This window comes from Poecilia reticulata, linkage group LG18 (assembly GCF_000633615.1).
Source record: "Poecilia reticulata strain Guanapo linkage group LG18, Guppy_female_1.0+MT, whole genome shotgun sequence".
NCBI classification, from domain to species: domain Eukaryota; kingdom Metazoa; phylum Chordata; class Actinopteri; order Cyprinodontiformes; family Poeciliidae; genus Poecilia; species Poecilia reticulata.
Window position 1 is genome coordinate 15,956,441 of NC_024348.1, and position 16,806 is coordinate 15,973,246.

General features: G+C 41.3%; 1 protein-coding gene across 3 annotated transcripts; it reads right to left on the minus strand.

The window, feature by feature from the left end:
• Positions 1-6,498: 6,498 nt before the first annotated feature.
• myoz2a (myozenin 2a) lies at positions 6,499-16,736 on the minus strand. Of its 3 annotated transcripts, none has more exons than XM_008435792.1 (6): positions 16,504-16,614; positions 15,800-15,892; positions 14,932-15,098; positions 10,979-11,114; positions 8,111-8,294; positions 6,499-6,990 (listed from the first exon to the last, which is right to left on the minus strand). In XM_008435792.1, the coding sequence occupies exons 2-6, from the start codon at positions 15,879-15,881 to the stop codon at positions 6,765-6,767; spliced, it is 795 nt and encodes a 264-aa protein (XP_008434014.1). In that variant the 5' UTR covers positions 15,882-15,892; positions 16,504-16,614; the 3' UTR covers positions 6,499-6,764. The 3 variants fall into 3 exon arrangements, with proteins under 3 accessions (XP_008434014.1, XP_008434015.1, XP_008434013.1); XM_008435793.2 differs by lacking the exon at positions 16,504-16,614 and adding an exon at positions 16,621-16,736 and having other exon boundaries at positions 6,509-6,990; positions 15,800-15,953; XM_008435791.2 differs by lacking the exon at positions 16,504-16,614 and adding an exon at positions 16,621-16,734 and having other exon boundaries at positions 6,509-6,990.
• Positions 16,737-16,806: the final 70 nt, after the last annotated feature.

Here is a 16,806-nt window from a genome sequence, read left to right on the forward strand (position 1 = left end):
ACACGCATTGTTGTGTTTTTGTCCCCGCACGTGGCCACGCGAGAAAACCCGGGATCAAAAGGAAGTATCAGAGCCAGAGTTTTGCTAAATTTACCGGTGATATAAAAATTCTTCCTTAACACGCTACAGTCCGTTATGACAATTTCTGACGGGCCACTCGGCGAACAGACGGAATTGTGGACTATTGACGTCTATTTTCTGTTCTGTTTTAGAAATGTAGCCTGCCTGTAGATTTAGCAATGGCAGCAGAGGAAGTGAGAAGACACTTAGTCTGTGTTGGTCAAGCTTCTAAATATTACAGGAAATAATACAGGCAATTTCCGGTAAGTTTCTTAGCGTCAAGCCGGCGCATTATACACGCAATGGGCAAAAGCTAGCGATAGCGAGTAGGTAAAAAATTTAACACAGTCCTACCTCCAGGAAGTTATCGTTTCTCAACAGCCGAGAGCCCAGACCCTCTGTATGAAGCGAATAGCTTAGGACAAGGGTCTTGTTTTTAACCAGGCTGCTGATGAAATGCTCTTTTAACATCTTAGCTTCAACTATTGTTGACCTTGACAACTGTATGTCCTAACTTCTTCTCTGACTGGGCACAGAGGGATTTATTTGCATTCATATCAATACCATGTTGTAAAGACTAAATTTCTCACAGCTGGTGAGTCGTTCTTAATCTGCACTTGGCCTTTAAAACCACTGGTGATTGTAATCATAAAATCATGATAAGCACCATTTTACATGGCTTCAAATTAACCTTAAGTACAATGAAAATATTAAAGTATGACTCCAAGAGGAAACAATATAAGAAAAAAAAACACAAATTTCTCAGTAGTTATCAAAGGGTGGAATGTACTTTGTGTGGTTCTGTTCTCAAACTGTGAGAAAAAATGTTTCCTCCCAGCAATGGCTTTCATATGAAAGAGCCTTTCCACTGTCACTTGAATGGCATTTTTGTCATCATGATGACTTTGCAGTATAACATTACAGACACAATGGCATCACAACATTAGTAACATACTGAACAATAGAGAAAGTGAAGACCTTTCTTTGTCTGTACCTCATTTCTGTGCTCATTTGCATTTTCTTTTTATCCTCGAGTTGTTGTTGTTGTTTTTGTTCCACACTGTTTTAGTTGCAGAAAAGTGGATGACATGAGCACATTCCTTCCCTTTCTTTCCTGCAACTGACCATGTTTCATTAATGCTGGAGTGCAGCCAAGGGGGTGACTGTGATATATTTCACTGCTGTGTCTGCTGTATCCACGGTAGCTACAGCACACAGGAAAGGCATGCTTCGGTGCGGACTATAAGGAAACCGAAATGCTTCTTATTTCACCCCACAAAATAATGTAACCAGAACGTGGGTAGTTGAAATAAACTAATCTTAATGGAACCCGTTGTTTGTTTTAGATTAAAAAGTTTTCCGTCACGTTTGTATTTCTGCGTGTTTTTAGCTATCTGTCCCCGTCACGGTTGTCAGGTTCTAATTCTCGACTGACCACTAACCAAACCAAGAAGGTTAACACATATTGACCATTTAAGAATATAGATGAGGCCCCTGAGGCAAAATACAGAAGCTGGATTACTGTGAGAAAGCACAGCTATAATTGGTCTCAAGGGCTTGGTGAGTAAACAGGAACATTGTTTTGAAAGTTAATTTCACTGTAGAGGATGCACACTTCCCAATGTGTGCATAAAGGTCCTACATACGAGCTCGGTTCAAGAGTGGATAGTGTTTGTATTGCGATAATTTATGCACTTGACTGAACTATAACTTCTTTAAAGATATTCAGCTAGAACCTAGTTTAAAAAATTATAATTCAAGCACAGCCACAAGGACTGTTTGTTGATGTTAGCAGGTGTGCAAAAAATCCTCCTAACTAAAAGCTGACAGACAGAAACATATTCCCAGATTCTCTCTTCAGTCATTTAACCTCCTTGCCCTCATACCCCCACACCCAGCCTCACCACCACACTGTATCAGAGCATATTAGCCATCTGTTTGCATAGTCATTTGAGAGAGTAAAACTAAATTAGCTTTTGTTAGTTACAGCACAGTACCACACAAAACGTAGTTCATAATTGTGAAGGAGGAGGAAGATGAGGCATGTTTTAATTTTTTTTAAATTTTAAATAATTAAAAACAAAAGAAAGATTTGGCATGCATTTGTGTTTACTCGCCTTGAGTGAATACTTTGCACAACTGCCTTTTACAGCATTCACAGTTGCACTTTTTCCCCCTCATCTACAGACTGATTTTTCTCGTCCTGCAACCCTGCAAAACAGTCCAAGCTCAGTCAAAATGGATGGAGAGCCTCTGTGAACATCATTTTTCAAGACTTGCCACAGGCTCTTGATTGGATTTATGTCTAAGCTTTGACTTGGTCATTCCAAAACATAAATACGCTTTGACCTAAACCAGAGGTATCAAAATCAATTTCATTTATGGTCACATGAAGCTCACGAGTGTCCTAAAAAGGGCCGGTTGTGGCAGAATCTGGTGATGAAACGACCTATTAAACTGTAAAACTGTAGATGAGAACCTCTTATAATTAAATAATGGAGAACAACCTTTCACACTGAAGGTGATTTGACGCAATAAAAATAAAAACGGATTTGATTAGGCTGATGACATAACTCAAGGTAACACAACTTAGCTTGAAGGTGCTATTTATGTGGCAAGAGGGCCTCATAAAGAGGTGTCAGGCCAGATTTGACACACTGCACTTTGCAGATACAACGTGTAACAATGGAAGAAGCTTAACACTTTCTTTTACAAGGCAGCGTACACCGAAAAAGTTTGAACCTACATCTTGAAACTGCCAAGTGTAATATCTGTTTATGAACAGTGCAGTGAGTTCCACAAAAAGTTTTTTGCTTTTCGCCTAGTTGAGAGAGCAATAACTTCCTGCCCTTGTGGATGTTTCACAGCACATTTGTTTTCTTGTCGGCCCATGCGTACTTAGAGGACCCCTTCTGGGATATCGGCTGGCCAAGTCAAGTGGCTCGGGCCTTTTAGCGGTTGTTTGTGTCAGCAGCATACAGCAGACTCAGCGCTCGGTGCTGAGTGTGCAAATGGAAACCCGGGGGAGTTCGAGCTTTAAAACATGACACTGACTGCAATGGCAGCGAGGCTCATTGTTATGCGCCGATGAAGATACAGAGGTCTGGTGGACTGGCGTGGTCACACGGGAAAACTAGGAGGGGGATTTATGAAACGGAGGAGAAATTCAACACCTCTCCAACTTTTGCACCTGTTGAACGCAGGAAAACAGACTGTTCTCATTTCGTCAGGTTTCATGTTACATAACAAGTGGTCATTTTACACTTGGGTGCCTGTCAGGTGTGTGCGATTATATTCCCTTAGTGCAGAGTCGCACACCAACGTTCCTTCACACTGCTTTATTTTGCTTCTGAGAACAATTCAAGCACAATCCTGTGCAGGGGCTCTGCACGAGTAAAAATCGGATGATATCTGTATATGTAAACTGTATTATAGATTCAAGCAACTTGCCTGTAATTCCTGCCATAATTTCTTCCTTCCAAGCTCTGCGTTTTTTCTTCCTTTCTCACTTCCTTCCTTCTTTCTTTGAGCTTCACTCCCCGTCTTTCCTCCTTAATTTCCCTTCCAAACTCTTGTGGTTTTCGAGGTTCAATATTCAAAGCCCAACCTTGATAGGAATAACTGTAGTGACTTCATAGTGAACGTTTCTATCTATAATTTAACGTGGGTGGAGAATGGTCAGATTTGAGTGTGGAAAAGTAGGAAAAAATCTCAAGGACACTCGTATTCCCACAATTCATGCAAATAATTAAACCCTAAACAAACTCTGCAGACAAATCCAACTCCAATTCCATATTTGTGCCGCTTTATGCCGAGGGAAACAAGCTGGAAGGGAAACTGGCTGCAGATTAATTATCAAATCATCTGGGTTCCCTCAGCTCTCAGCCTCTGCTACACTCTCTGCTAATAACATTCCCGCTGCTGCATTTTTATACCCCCGATATGCAAAAGTTCAAAGAGAGTTCACGTCTCCTCTTTGATAAACAATGCTGGATGTCTTCTGCGGTCCTTGGCAGAGCCGGTGGCACCGGCTGCACTGCGCCGCCAGCAGCTTTGTGGAGTGTGCTGGCCGGAGGAATTCAGGACTAGGAAAAGGGCGTGGCACCAGGAGCTGCGCATTCCAAAGGCCCTCTGACAGAGGTGAGGAATGCTGACACTGGACTTAGTCACAAGCCTCTAAGAAACATGAGACACGTTTCCTAACTCGATTTTGGAAACACAGGGGACATCACTCACCGTTGAGAAACTATTCACACAAAGCTGCAGCATTCTTCCTAAGATTCAGTTCAAAATAGCTGCTTAAAAAAAAACAAAAAAACAGGTACCACAGTCATTTCAATGGAATTTTAATTTGCACATTCACTGTTTTCTTGTGCTTCTAATGAAGTTTTTCTAAAGAAAACAGAAACTTCCTCCCTTCACAGCAACCTCTCCCTAACAAAGATTTAGACATTGTTTTGACTATTTAATTTTTTACGTAACCCAGACATTGAAAGATGAGTCATGCGTTATCGCTCATTAGGCTATATTTTGTAAGAGTTGCCAGTGTTTGCAAAGAAGCTAGCAAGAAAAGTTAGGCGGTTCACTTGTCTGTACAGTCATTTTTCTTTAAAAAGCTGTCACTTGGAAAAAAAAAGATACAAACTTATTTAATAAAATGTAATTGTAAGTTGGAATACAAATCAAAAACCCCCCAAACAGGATTTCCAAACACAAAAACAATATCTGCAAGACAAATGACTGCTAATCTATTTTAATCATTTGTTTACACAAAGGTTATTATGTCTGACCAGGGGTTTAGAGTGGCCTTTCAAGGAGCCTTAACCAGGCCCTCCAAACACGCTGTGTTTGTGATTATTGTCCTATTGGTACACACCTTTGTTTGCAGATTTTCAATCATATGATCCAAACGTCACCAAACTACAACACTCAAACCGATAATAAACACTGTGCTGCATTCAAATACAATTGGACATCTAATCCGTCACAACTATGTTCCTGTTCAACTCACTGTCCTTTATTTTATTCATCGGTTTGCGTCTTATCTTCTCATCCCACTTTGATTTAATTTTTGCCTTATTCAGCTGTGCACCACATGGGGTCACAAAGACCAAGGGACCTCATCGACAATTAGAGCAGCTCAACTGACCAGAAAGCAAAGGTTAATGCAGTAAAAGGAGAGATAAGTCAGAATAAGCTTGACATGGTTGCAATTGAGACATCCATGAATGAGAGCAGAGAAAAAGAAAACCTCAAAAGATATCCAGATTATTAACTACTGTACTCAGAAATGGGTTTTATGCAAAACTTTACTGATCAAGCATAAAATTCTGAATGTATTAGAAAACAAATTCTGAAAATGTTCAATATAAAATACATTTGATGTATAGTTTGATGAAAAACATTTTTTTTACATTTATTTTATAATAGAGTGTTTAAATGAATTACATTTTTAGTAAATTCTGAATTTATTTGAAACCCTTGCCCTACAGCAAAATTTGGCTTGAGTTGCTCAACAAACCAAGGTGTTGACTTGGCCTCCAGATTTTGACGATCTGAATCAAAACATGAATGTTTGAGAAATGGCGCTCCAATCAACAGAAACCCAACGTCCAACACGGTTTAAAGGTTTCGCTGCCAATTTCTTGGTGACAGACTCCACAGGGGTCTTGGTCTTGAGATATCAGAGTGGTTTGGCACAGCTATTTAGTTTGTGGTCATAATGTTTACCCAATTGTTGCATAATAGTTACAGAATTCAAACTAATATCTGGAATTTTCCCCACATTTACTACATGGAAGGGAACAAATAAGTGGTAAAAACCTGCGAAAACAAGATAATAAAGCAATTTTCTCTTTAATGAGAACGCAAGCTTCAAAGTAACTGCAGTGAACATGAACTATGACAGACATTTTTTAAGTCTAATGAGAAAGTAAATCATGGTTATATTTCATTTAAGTAGGACAGTTTCTTAAATTGTTAACAGACTTCAACGACAGTCTCGTCCAACCTGGAAGCACCTTAAAGCCAGCCTGTTATGCATGAGGGAGCTCCTGAAGTAATGAAACAGAGGCGGGAGGGAGAGGGGATAAGCGTCTGGGCACAGCTCATCGAGCGGCTCAGCCATGAATCCCAGCCCCAACAACTGGGTGCTGCCGCAAGGTGAAAGACACATCCGTCAGGCCGCTCGTGTCACTGGAGCAGATTTGATTTGTCAAGATGCGAGACCTTGAGGCATGCAACACTGGCTCACATGCATCTTCTGCCTCCCACACAACACAATGCGAGACGGTAGCGCGCAGAAACTCAACTGAGAGGTCAGGGTCGCTCACTCTGGCGCACTGGGAGCGTGCTGTGAAACTGGCTACGAAGCGGCAGTTCGAAACATAAAGATAAGTCTTACCATCAATATCATTAAACTACAAAAGAAAACAAATCTAAAGATTGCTTCTGTTGTATTTTTGCCTCGCTTTATTTTGAGAAAAGCATTGTTGTGAAGATTAATATACAATCTCACTTTATTCCAATACAGCTTCTTCTTAAGTTACATAGTTACACTTTACCTTCCCCACCATCGGTGTGATAGTTACCAACAGGAGGTTTTCTCTCAAGCTCCTGCTCTGAAACAAATGTCACCAAGCCCGCAATAACCTTGGGTGAAGCTGCTACTTCCAAAGCCTCCCCTGCGATGTTTCTGCTTGGGTTCAAAGGTCTTCTGACTCAGGGATGAGTGTGGGCTCGAGGGAGACATTCGGGAGTGTGACTGAGCCACCGGTTGACACCCAGCCTAGAGCCGCTCTATTGAAGGATGGCCGGTTCGGAGCACAATCCCCCTGGAGAGCAAGGACCTCTGGGAACATCTCCACCTGCAGCGCTGCGATGGGGTTGGGTCTCGGCGCCTTGCTGAAACCTCCGAAAGGGGTTGCCACCCTGGAGGTGACAGAGGCACGGTGTTAATGTTGGCTGCCATGTGCTAATGAGAATCACTGCTGTGACATTTGAAGTTGTGTTACTAATTAAGGCCAGGATGTGACCAGGGGGGTGTTCTGCAAGTCTGCATTGGTTACAGAGAGGTACACAGCAGGTTAGGTGTAGGCAGTGTTCTATATGATTAAATCAAAAAAGGCAAATTGTTACAAGATGCAAAAGTTACACAGTTTTAACTTATACAATGCTAGACTTTGGAATAGAAATGTTTTGGATAATGATAGCACAATGCAAGATGGCCACAAGGAGTGAATTTGAAGAAATACGTCTGCTTTATTAAGTAAAAGAAAACATGACCGAAAATATTAAATCGCTAATTGGATGTATTATTAGATGTTTTTGATTTTATTGGGAAGCTTCCTTTTCTGTGAAAACAAATTACTTAAGGGCACATTCTGCTGACACCTAGTGGGGAAGCTGCAGAATGCAAACAGATGAAGCTTCATCCCATATTTAGTTTTCAAGAAATTATTTATTATGGCTATGTAGTGTAAAGATTTTTCAAAAGATAATTAAAGGGGTTGTATAGAATATACTGACATCTGGTGGTGGCGTTTTAAAATGCGTCCATCAAAGCACATTCATCTAATTTGTTATTGATAAATAAGCTATGTAATTAAATGCGCTGTGTGGGACTGCTGACTCCTAGTAGTGAAGTTGCCGATTGCATCCCTCTGAATGTGTCCTACATCCCCGAATAATTTTCTGGACAATAAATAAATAAATAAATAAATAAATAAGTTCTTGATATATTAAGTAGAAATTTACAATAAATAAGTTATAGAATTAAAGGGGCAGACTCATCACACCTACTAGTGTAGTAGACGGTGAATATGCAGCAACTCACACTTAACTACCTACAAATAATAGATTTTGGAAACATATTGCAAAGATTTAGTCTAAAGAAATTACCTAATGAAAAGAACAGTATGTGAAATCTGACACCTAGTGAGCTAAATATACTACACATAGTGGATTATGTCAAGCACTAGTAGACGTACGCATGGATTAGATGATGTAAATCATCCTTATTTCAGATGGAGTACCTCCTGATGAGTGCTACCTGTTGAAGCTTTTGTATCCTGGCAGGTTTGTCTGGGGCTCTAGTTCCGGCATGCAGGAGACAAGCGTGTCAGCCAAAGCAGGGTCACTGATGATGGCCTGCTCCCAGGGCGAGTGGTATGACTTTGGCACAGCTGTACTGTTGAACTTCTCTGGAGGGATGTCCTTCAAAGGACCTCCATATCCTGAGCAGGTCATACAACACAGATATGAATTTTCTTCATTTTCTGTAAATTTTTAAATCACTCATTTTCTTCTCACATGCTTTCGAAAAGCAAACAAAGGAAGACAGAAATTATTGTACAGTGTCTGGCAAAAGTAGCTGTACTCCTTGAACTTTTGTTACAAGCCCAGACCTCATGTCACAATCCTAGAATGTTTGGGATTTGGTTTTCTTTTGTGTTTGTATTTTGATCCATTTCTTTGTAGTTTATTTACATTCTGTTAACCTGGTAAAAACAACTCCCACGTCCTACATTTTCTTTCGTACAGAGGGTCTGGGCTGTCAGCTATTGAGAAACAACTGCTTCTTGGACGTGTGGACTCTTTTGAAGTTTTAAATGTTACACAATTGCTAACGTTTGTACTTGACGTATGTAATGCGCCAGCTTTACGCTATGAAGTTTACCGGAAATTTCATCTGCTGTAAACCATCACCCCCTTGCTGTGAAGAGAAAAGTGCTGAACTGAGTGAGGCACGTTCACTTCCACCACACTGTCATTGCTAAAACTGCAGGCAGACTACAATACTAAAACAAGGCAGAAAAACGATTTGTCGTTCACAAGTTCTCCTTCTGTTCTGCCGATTGGTCTGGTAGAAATTCCACTGGAGGAATCCAAGTAAATGGGAGAAAGCACAAACTGTGCTGCAAGCGACAGCTGAATTGAGCGGAATAGTTCAGAAAGGCAATAGCCAGCCGAATGTTCTATAGGTACTGTCATATTATGCATTATTACTCAACAGGTCTTGCTATACTATATTCTGTTCATAAGTATGGCTTTAAAGATTTTATTGTATCTTCTGTATTTAGTTTATTCATTATTCCTTTGTTCTGAATATAATAAACCTCTATTTACTGTGGAGAGTGCTGAGGCATGATCAGGCTCTAAAATCGTATCTCGTGCTTTGAACTTCAGACAGGAGACACTTCAATCCATCACCTAAAAAAAACAAAACAATGCACACCACACTTCAGTTTTGTTAGTGGAAAAAAAAGGGATAAATATTCATCATTTCCCGTCTGCTTAACAGATTATACAATATGTTGTGTTGGATGACTACATAAAATACCAATAAAATAAATTGTTATGGGGGAAAAATATGAAGAACGCTCAAGCTGTGGCAATATTATTGCAAAAAAAAAAAAAAAACATAAAAGAAAAAAATGTGTAAGAGGTCTTGTTTGAACAACATATCAACTAAAGATTCCTTGCAGACGGTGGAATGTGTAAAATGTTCACGTGGGCGTGTGATATTGCTGTTTTTGTTAAAGTTCACAGCAAAACAAACAAAGAGGCTGGGTTAAGCACGCATGTCTCCTTGCTTTGTACATGGATGTTGACGGGGAGAGGCCTTTCCAAAGCACTATCCTTCAAGCTCAGCGCTTCACTGAGGGGGGGCTCAGCCGTTATGTAATGTGCTGGGGGGGTGGCGGGTTGTCTGTTCACCTCCTAACCTCATACAATGAACAATTCCCCCTCCTTTCCTGAGTTTATGTTTCACCCTGCAGGAAGCAGGAGGGAGCAAACAGAACTGAAGGGGAAGTTTACACATTTTAGGGGAGAATCTGTAACAAAGCACTGTGTTATTTTTATTTATTTTTATTTTTTTGAAGAATACTGTAGCTGAGGTCAAACATTTGGCTGATATTTTCTCTTGCACAACCAGCTAATTGAAGAGAGAGAGAGAGAAACACGGATTTCTGAAGAAGAGTTTTAATATTTATGACCGCAGTCTTATTAAGATCCTCCAAAGCTTCAAATTAAAACGAAACATGCACCTCCGTGGGAGCCGGAGGTGCTATTTTAAGACTTTTTAACCATCCGACACCGTTTGCACTTTGGCCCGGTTTCTGCAACAGCTGGAGTGACTTCATTCGGATACAGTAGGGATGGTGTCTGGTCCAGAAATAACTGGCCCTACCCCATCCCAGGATGCACTGATCCTTAACGCAGCGTTGGTTTTCTGTCAGCTGGACTAAACTTTAGGACATGAAGGGAGGATGTGGGCGCAAAGCAGATGGTATCTGTGGCCGGAGAGGCAAACAGGAAACATGTCCTGTGGGGCAAAACTCAACAAATTTTTAAAAAGATGTTCAAGGCTGATAGGGAGGGGAACGAGGCTAAGGACTATAAAACCGATGGACGTAGAAGGGAATGTGAGGGCGGAAAACAAAGCGGTGGAATGATGAAAAAAAATAAGTGTAATCATATTTTTGCCTGAGGGCGGCAGATTCCAGGCAAGAAGAAACTGTTTTGCTTTGTGATCAAAGCCTGCGTCAGGAGAAACAATGAAAACGGTTGAATCCTTATCAAAACAGGGAACAGCCAGTACTCTGCGCACACCACATCCTCTCGGCGTCTCCACCCGAAGCAAAAGCTGCGTTGTACACTTAATGAATATGTAATAAAGAATTAAAATAACGTAAACGAAGCTTGTTCAAAGTTTATTTAGACTGAATTATGGAAATAAAGTAAATATTCTCAGCGGGACGCTGGTTGCGAGAGAGAGAGCAGAGCAGAGCAGAGCAGAGCAGAGCGATGGAACGGAGCTCAGCCAGACACTTTTAGCCACAGCGTATCAACAGCACATGACTCCACAGGGTCCTTGAAACATGTTGCAGTGCACTGTATCAGCAATGTTACTGACCCGGGGCGATGCTGTCTGGATTTGGCACCATTGTGGTATCTGATGCATTGGATGTCACTTGACAAGGCTGCTGGACACCCAAGTCATTCCCACCGCCGGTGGTGGGGTTGTACTCGGTCTGGAAAACTTCTTGGCTCTGTAAGAGATCAAAAGAGATGGAAAAAGTTGATTTTTGCTCAAAGTCCTGACAGCCTATTTTCAAATTCTGGTGGAGTCCAACATATTTTTAGTGTTTGTAGAAAACATTCTTGGTATTTCAAAGACTCTATGTACGCAGCATACAAGGTTATAGGGCCTTTAAATGGATCTGGCCCACAGCATCACTGATCCTCCCTTGTACTTAGCAGTGGTTTTCACACCACTGCTAACATCAGCAAATATGTTCTCTAACAGTTGGCTTATATATATATATATATATATATATATATAGGAAGGAAGGAGGCAGAGGACTACTGAGTGTGAGAGCCACTGTCCAGGATGAAACATCCAAGATCCATAAATATATCATCTGTTGATGATGTGCTCAGCGAATGTCTCAGACAATGGAGAACAGGAGAACAGAGGATGAGGTGCTGGAGGTACCATCATGGGAGGACACGCCCCTACATGTGATGTACCACCGACAAATAACTGAAGTGGCTGATATCAGGAAATCCTACCAATGGCTGGAGAAAGCTGGACTCAAGGACARCACAGAGGCTCTCATCCTGGCTGCACAGGAACAGGCCCTAAACAMCAGAGCAATAGAGGCTCAGATCTACCACACCAGACAAGACCCAAGGTTTAGGTTGTGYCCCTGAGACAGTCCAGCACACAACAGCAGGGTGCAAGATGCTGGCAGGGAAAGCTTACATGGAACGACATAACCAAGTGGCGGGCATAGTGTACAGGAACATCTGTSCAGAATATGGACTGGAAGCCCCGAGATCAAAGTGGGGAACACCCCTAATGGTTGGTGGAGAATGACTGAGCTAAGATTCTGTGGGACTTCCAGATCCAGACAGACAGGATGGTAATGGCGAACCTACCAGACATTGTGGTGGTGGATAAACAGCAGAGGAAAGCCGTTGTGGTGGATATAGCAGTACCAAGTGACTACAACATCAGGAAAAAGGAGCACGAGAAACTGGAGAAATACCAGGGTCTCAGAGAGGAACTGGAAAAGGCCTGGAAGGTGAAGACCACAGTGGTGCCTGTGGTCTTTGGGGCCCTCGGGGCAGTCACCCCCAAACTGGAGCAGTSGCTMAAACASATCCCAGGAACAACATCAGACATCTCAGTCCAGAAATGTGCAGTTCTAGGCACAGCCAAGATACTGGAGAAACCCTCAAGCTCCCAGGCCTCTGGTAGAGGACCCGAGCTCAGAGGATGAAAGAAACCACCCGGAGGGTGAGAAGGGATTTTAAAAAAATAATAATTTTGTTTTACCCCTTCTCCATCCTCCAGACTAGTGACCAGTTTGTATAATCAAGGAAAACAGACTCTTACTTACCCAAAAGTGAAAAACAAATTGTTACATTGGCTTTAAATGGATTATTGTGGGTGCCAGGGTGTAATGGTCTTAAAAACACCCATATCTCCAAGATAAAAGGTTGTTTTCTCTAACTGTTAGAGTCCAGCATGGGGTAATGAAGAAAATCAAAGTGTATTAAAGGTTAGATTTGAGGTGTTTCTCTGCACTAAACATACTGGACATGTTGTCTTGTGTATATATTTTCCACTTTTGATTGCTACTTTTTTTCTGGTAAGTAGATAATATACATTTTTACAATTTTCTTGCTAAACAGTCAATTCTTTGCCAACTTTTTGACACATTGTTTTCTTGGCTCGGGATGAATTATACTGCAGCGTAGGCTCTCGGCTTTCATCCATCGGAAAGATATTTATGATGATTTACTCTGGGACTTCCTCAGGAAATGTTGACAACTTGAAACAAAATGCCCCCATCGCCCAGAGCAATAAATAAAGCGAGATGTACGAGTCTTTCTTTTCAAGTCAATGTTAGGGGGTTAAAATCTTAGGTATAGGTGAAGCATAATAATTATCTTATTTACAAAATTCAAGGGGGCAAAGTGATGTATAAAAAGCTAACAGAGAGGAAAAAGGAAAAGGGAGGGAAACAAGAGCTCTATCATTTAATTAAATGTAACAAAGAGAAACCTGGTGTGCCTTGACTGCATTTTACAAGAGACGGGTCAGGCAGAGAGGGTGGAGAGCGGACTTGACACACACATGAAGCACATTAATAAGGCCAGTCGTGTCCTGGTGAAATATATATACCGTATTTTTCAGACTATAAACAGCTATTTTCCCCCAACGGTTTGAACCATGCAGGTTATACACCGTTGTGGCTTTTCTGTGGATTTTTCTTCAACCACCAGGGGGCTCTTTAGCAGGAAGCGAATCATTGGAAGTCAAAATTGGAAATCAAAGAAGAAAGTGCTAATTTTCCTTTAGAACAAGCACATGCTAGCAGCAGGCATGACGTAGAAATGTTTTCAAACTCATACCCCCTCATCATGGAAACCACACGAAGAAGCTCATATAATGCAGCTTTTAAGTTGAAGGCCATCGATCTGGCAGTACATAGAGCTGCTTACTGCATGTAAACTCGGCGAGAACGAATCCATGGTTCGGCGTTGGAGACGCAGGACCGCGTCCTTAATAGCAGATTTATTAAGGACCATCCCTCTGCTGCGTCCTTGTGGAAAACAGAGAGCGGCGAGGATACCAGTGGCTTACAGGCCTGTACGACTTATATATGTACGTTTCCAGTTTTCTTTTTTTCTTTTTTAACTTTGTGGGTGAGGTTTATAGTGAGGTGTGCTATATAGTCCGGAAAATACGGTAAATTAAGTTGTTACTAGTTTTAGGTGACTCTTATTTCAGTGTCTGCCTGACATCACCACAAGCAGGCCTGGTATAGTTATTTTAATAATTGAGGTCTTGTATTATAAAAATGATACAGAATTTCTAAATCTTTTGACAAATATACATTTGTAGAAAAACTCACAAGTGAGGGTTTTAGACATCTGGTTCCTGTCATTTTCTGTCTTTCGTTGTTATTTTTAATGCTTTCTGCCTTTGGGACAGGCTGTCAAGCAACAGATCCTCTAAAGATCAAAATTTAAAACTGCTTCAGTGCAAAGTTATTTCTTAACCCGTTCATATAGGTGGAGAAATTAGTTATGCTATAATTCAGCAGAATATAGCTAGCACATTCATTGAATGTTGTTTTTTATTCAACTTTTAATGTATGTCTTCTTTTATAATTATATTTCTACTTCCTTTGTTTACTCAGGCACCTAAGAAATGCTTTACCTTTGATGGAGAAAGAAAGGGATCTGTAAAACAAAATTTAAAAGGACACAAAACAATAAAAAAAATCTAATAAACTAATTACAACATTCACAAAATCATTATACACACACAAAATGTGATTTTCAGCGGTTTTCATCATTGTGGTTTATCTACGAAGTGATTGTGACTTTTCTACATTTTTGCTGCAAAATAAGTTTTGCAATAAACTGAAGCTCAGTCTAGGAGGGCTTAGGAGATCCTGAAGACATGTTAATCAGGATGACTTAAAAAATTGACACAAGTCTGGTTTCTTGAAAACCAGTCAACAAACCCCATATTTGTTGACTCATCAACAAATATGGGGAATTTGCACTGTACTGCTGCCATAGTATATATTTTCCCACAGCAGCATCTATCTGCTACCCTTGCTAAAGTCAATAATTAAGAGCTTGTGACTCAACCGTAAAAACTGTTTTGCACATAAGCTTTTGTTTAAAATAAACAATCTGATGGCCACACTAGGGATTCATTCAGAGAAGCCATGCTATGACTTGATCCACACTTTAAATTCAACGCTCTGTACCAACTCTGTATAATGTGTATATTAGGGTGATTACAGTTCTATTACACTTCTGTTTGTGTTTTTCCCTTACATTTAGCTGGTTGTTGGTTTCATTTTGGATGCTCTCAAAAGTGTATTTTTCAGAGCGTCTCTGGCGCATTTTGAAGAGTCGGGAGCCCCGGTTGGAGGCGAGCGACAGCTCCTCCAGCATGATGTCTTTAGGCACACTCACTTTCTTCCCAAGGTCCATGTGTGCATCTGTGAGGGAGTGAGAGGAGATTATATTAGATATTCTGTGCATTTGTGCACAAATGGTGATCAGACCACTTTTGCCTGTTTTTATACAGGCAACAGTAGCAAAGATGTCTGTACCTCTTGAACTTTTTCTCATTTTTTAAATCAATGTATTTTATGAGGATTTTATTTTTCTAATGACCAAGCACAATGACATTTTTAGTTTATCAATTGGTTTCAATACGTTTGTTCTGTTTGTATGTATCAGTAGTTCTTCATTGCCAAACGAAGACTATTTTTGCACGACATGCATCTGCTTCCAGAATGATGAATGATGAGATTTCTTCGCCGCACGTCAACTCATGTCCGTCGCTTGTTTTGCGGTTAGCTCCTCATGCTACTGCATGCTGATCATGTAGATGTCACAAGCCTGCATCTAAATACAAGATCTATAATTTGCCAGAATAACTTTCAGCTGTCAGTAGCCTTCAGACTCTCCCCACCTCACCCAACCCTGCAGAGCACAGTTGTCCTCCCCCTGGAATAACATGTTTGAATGACAAAGACAAAGGGATTATTTCTTGGCCCTATAAACGCATTGGCTTGTTTGTTTGTTTATAGTCAAAGTTGAACATGAGAGAGAAAGTAAATGGATAAAATGATCGGAATGCGAGGTAAAACCAAAAGAACGGACAGGTCAAGGTGAGGATGTATCAGATGGGTACCTTCCTGGCCTTGCACCTCTCTGCAGATTGCTGCCGCCTGCATTTTCCTCTCCCTGGTTGTCATGGTGGAAAACTGTGACATGATGGCTGCCCCTGGGAATGTGTTGCCGTGAGGCACAGAAAAGTCACAGGAGACACCTCACATCAGTACAAGCTGTTCAGATAAAAAAAACAAACAAAAAAAGGGAGACCAAACAAGAGGCATTCTAGGCATTGATTGGCCAACATATAGCATCCACTGCACGCACAAAAACCCACCGAAGCAGACAGAATTTATTAGGGTGGTGAAAAGGGCAAAGTTAGCACATCCCTTTAAATAACCTTGGGTTGTTAAACGCCAAGCACATGCTCTTCAGACGTGGCAGCCGGCCGTGTCAGGGGTATCTGGGAATCAATATGTTTGAAATTGCCCGGGTGGCCTAATGTTGGGGACGTGGCTGGAGAACAAGGTGCTGTCACAGCTAACATGCCAGGCAGCAAATAAAATCAGCACAAAGTTTTACCCCAAGGTGCACAGCAACACGAGCAGCCATTTACAGTCACTTAAAGCAAACAAAGGAATTACTCATTGTTATTCATATTTCAAATTAAAAGGTGTAAGCAATGAGTTTCACAAATTTATTTTCAACAATCCTGAAAATCTGTCTGCGAGTAAAGCGGACATGCATATTTGCTAAAACTAACTGACAAACACGGAGGAGTACCAGGAAAATCCAGTGGAAACAATTCCAAGTGGTGAGCAAGGTCGTGTTTGATCCAAAGCACAAGTGTCACATCAGAGGGGGAAAGCACACCTGCGGAGAGGCCCCTGTGATGCTTACCTGTCCTGAAGGCCCCTCAGGGGGTTGCCTCAAGTTGTGCCTGTCTCCTTGGGGTGGGAAGCCGGAAAGGTGGGAGGCTGCCGTAGAGTAGATCAGAGTGGGTGCTCGCGATCCCCGACACTGGAGTTCGTGGAGGGGTGGGGGGTTGAATCCTGACCTGACTGACTGTGTGACTGAGTAAGTGGG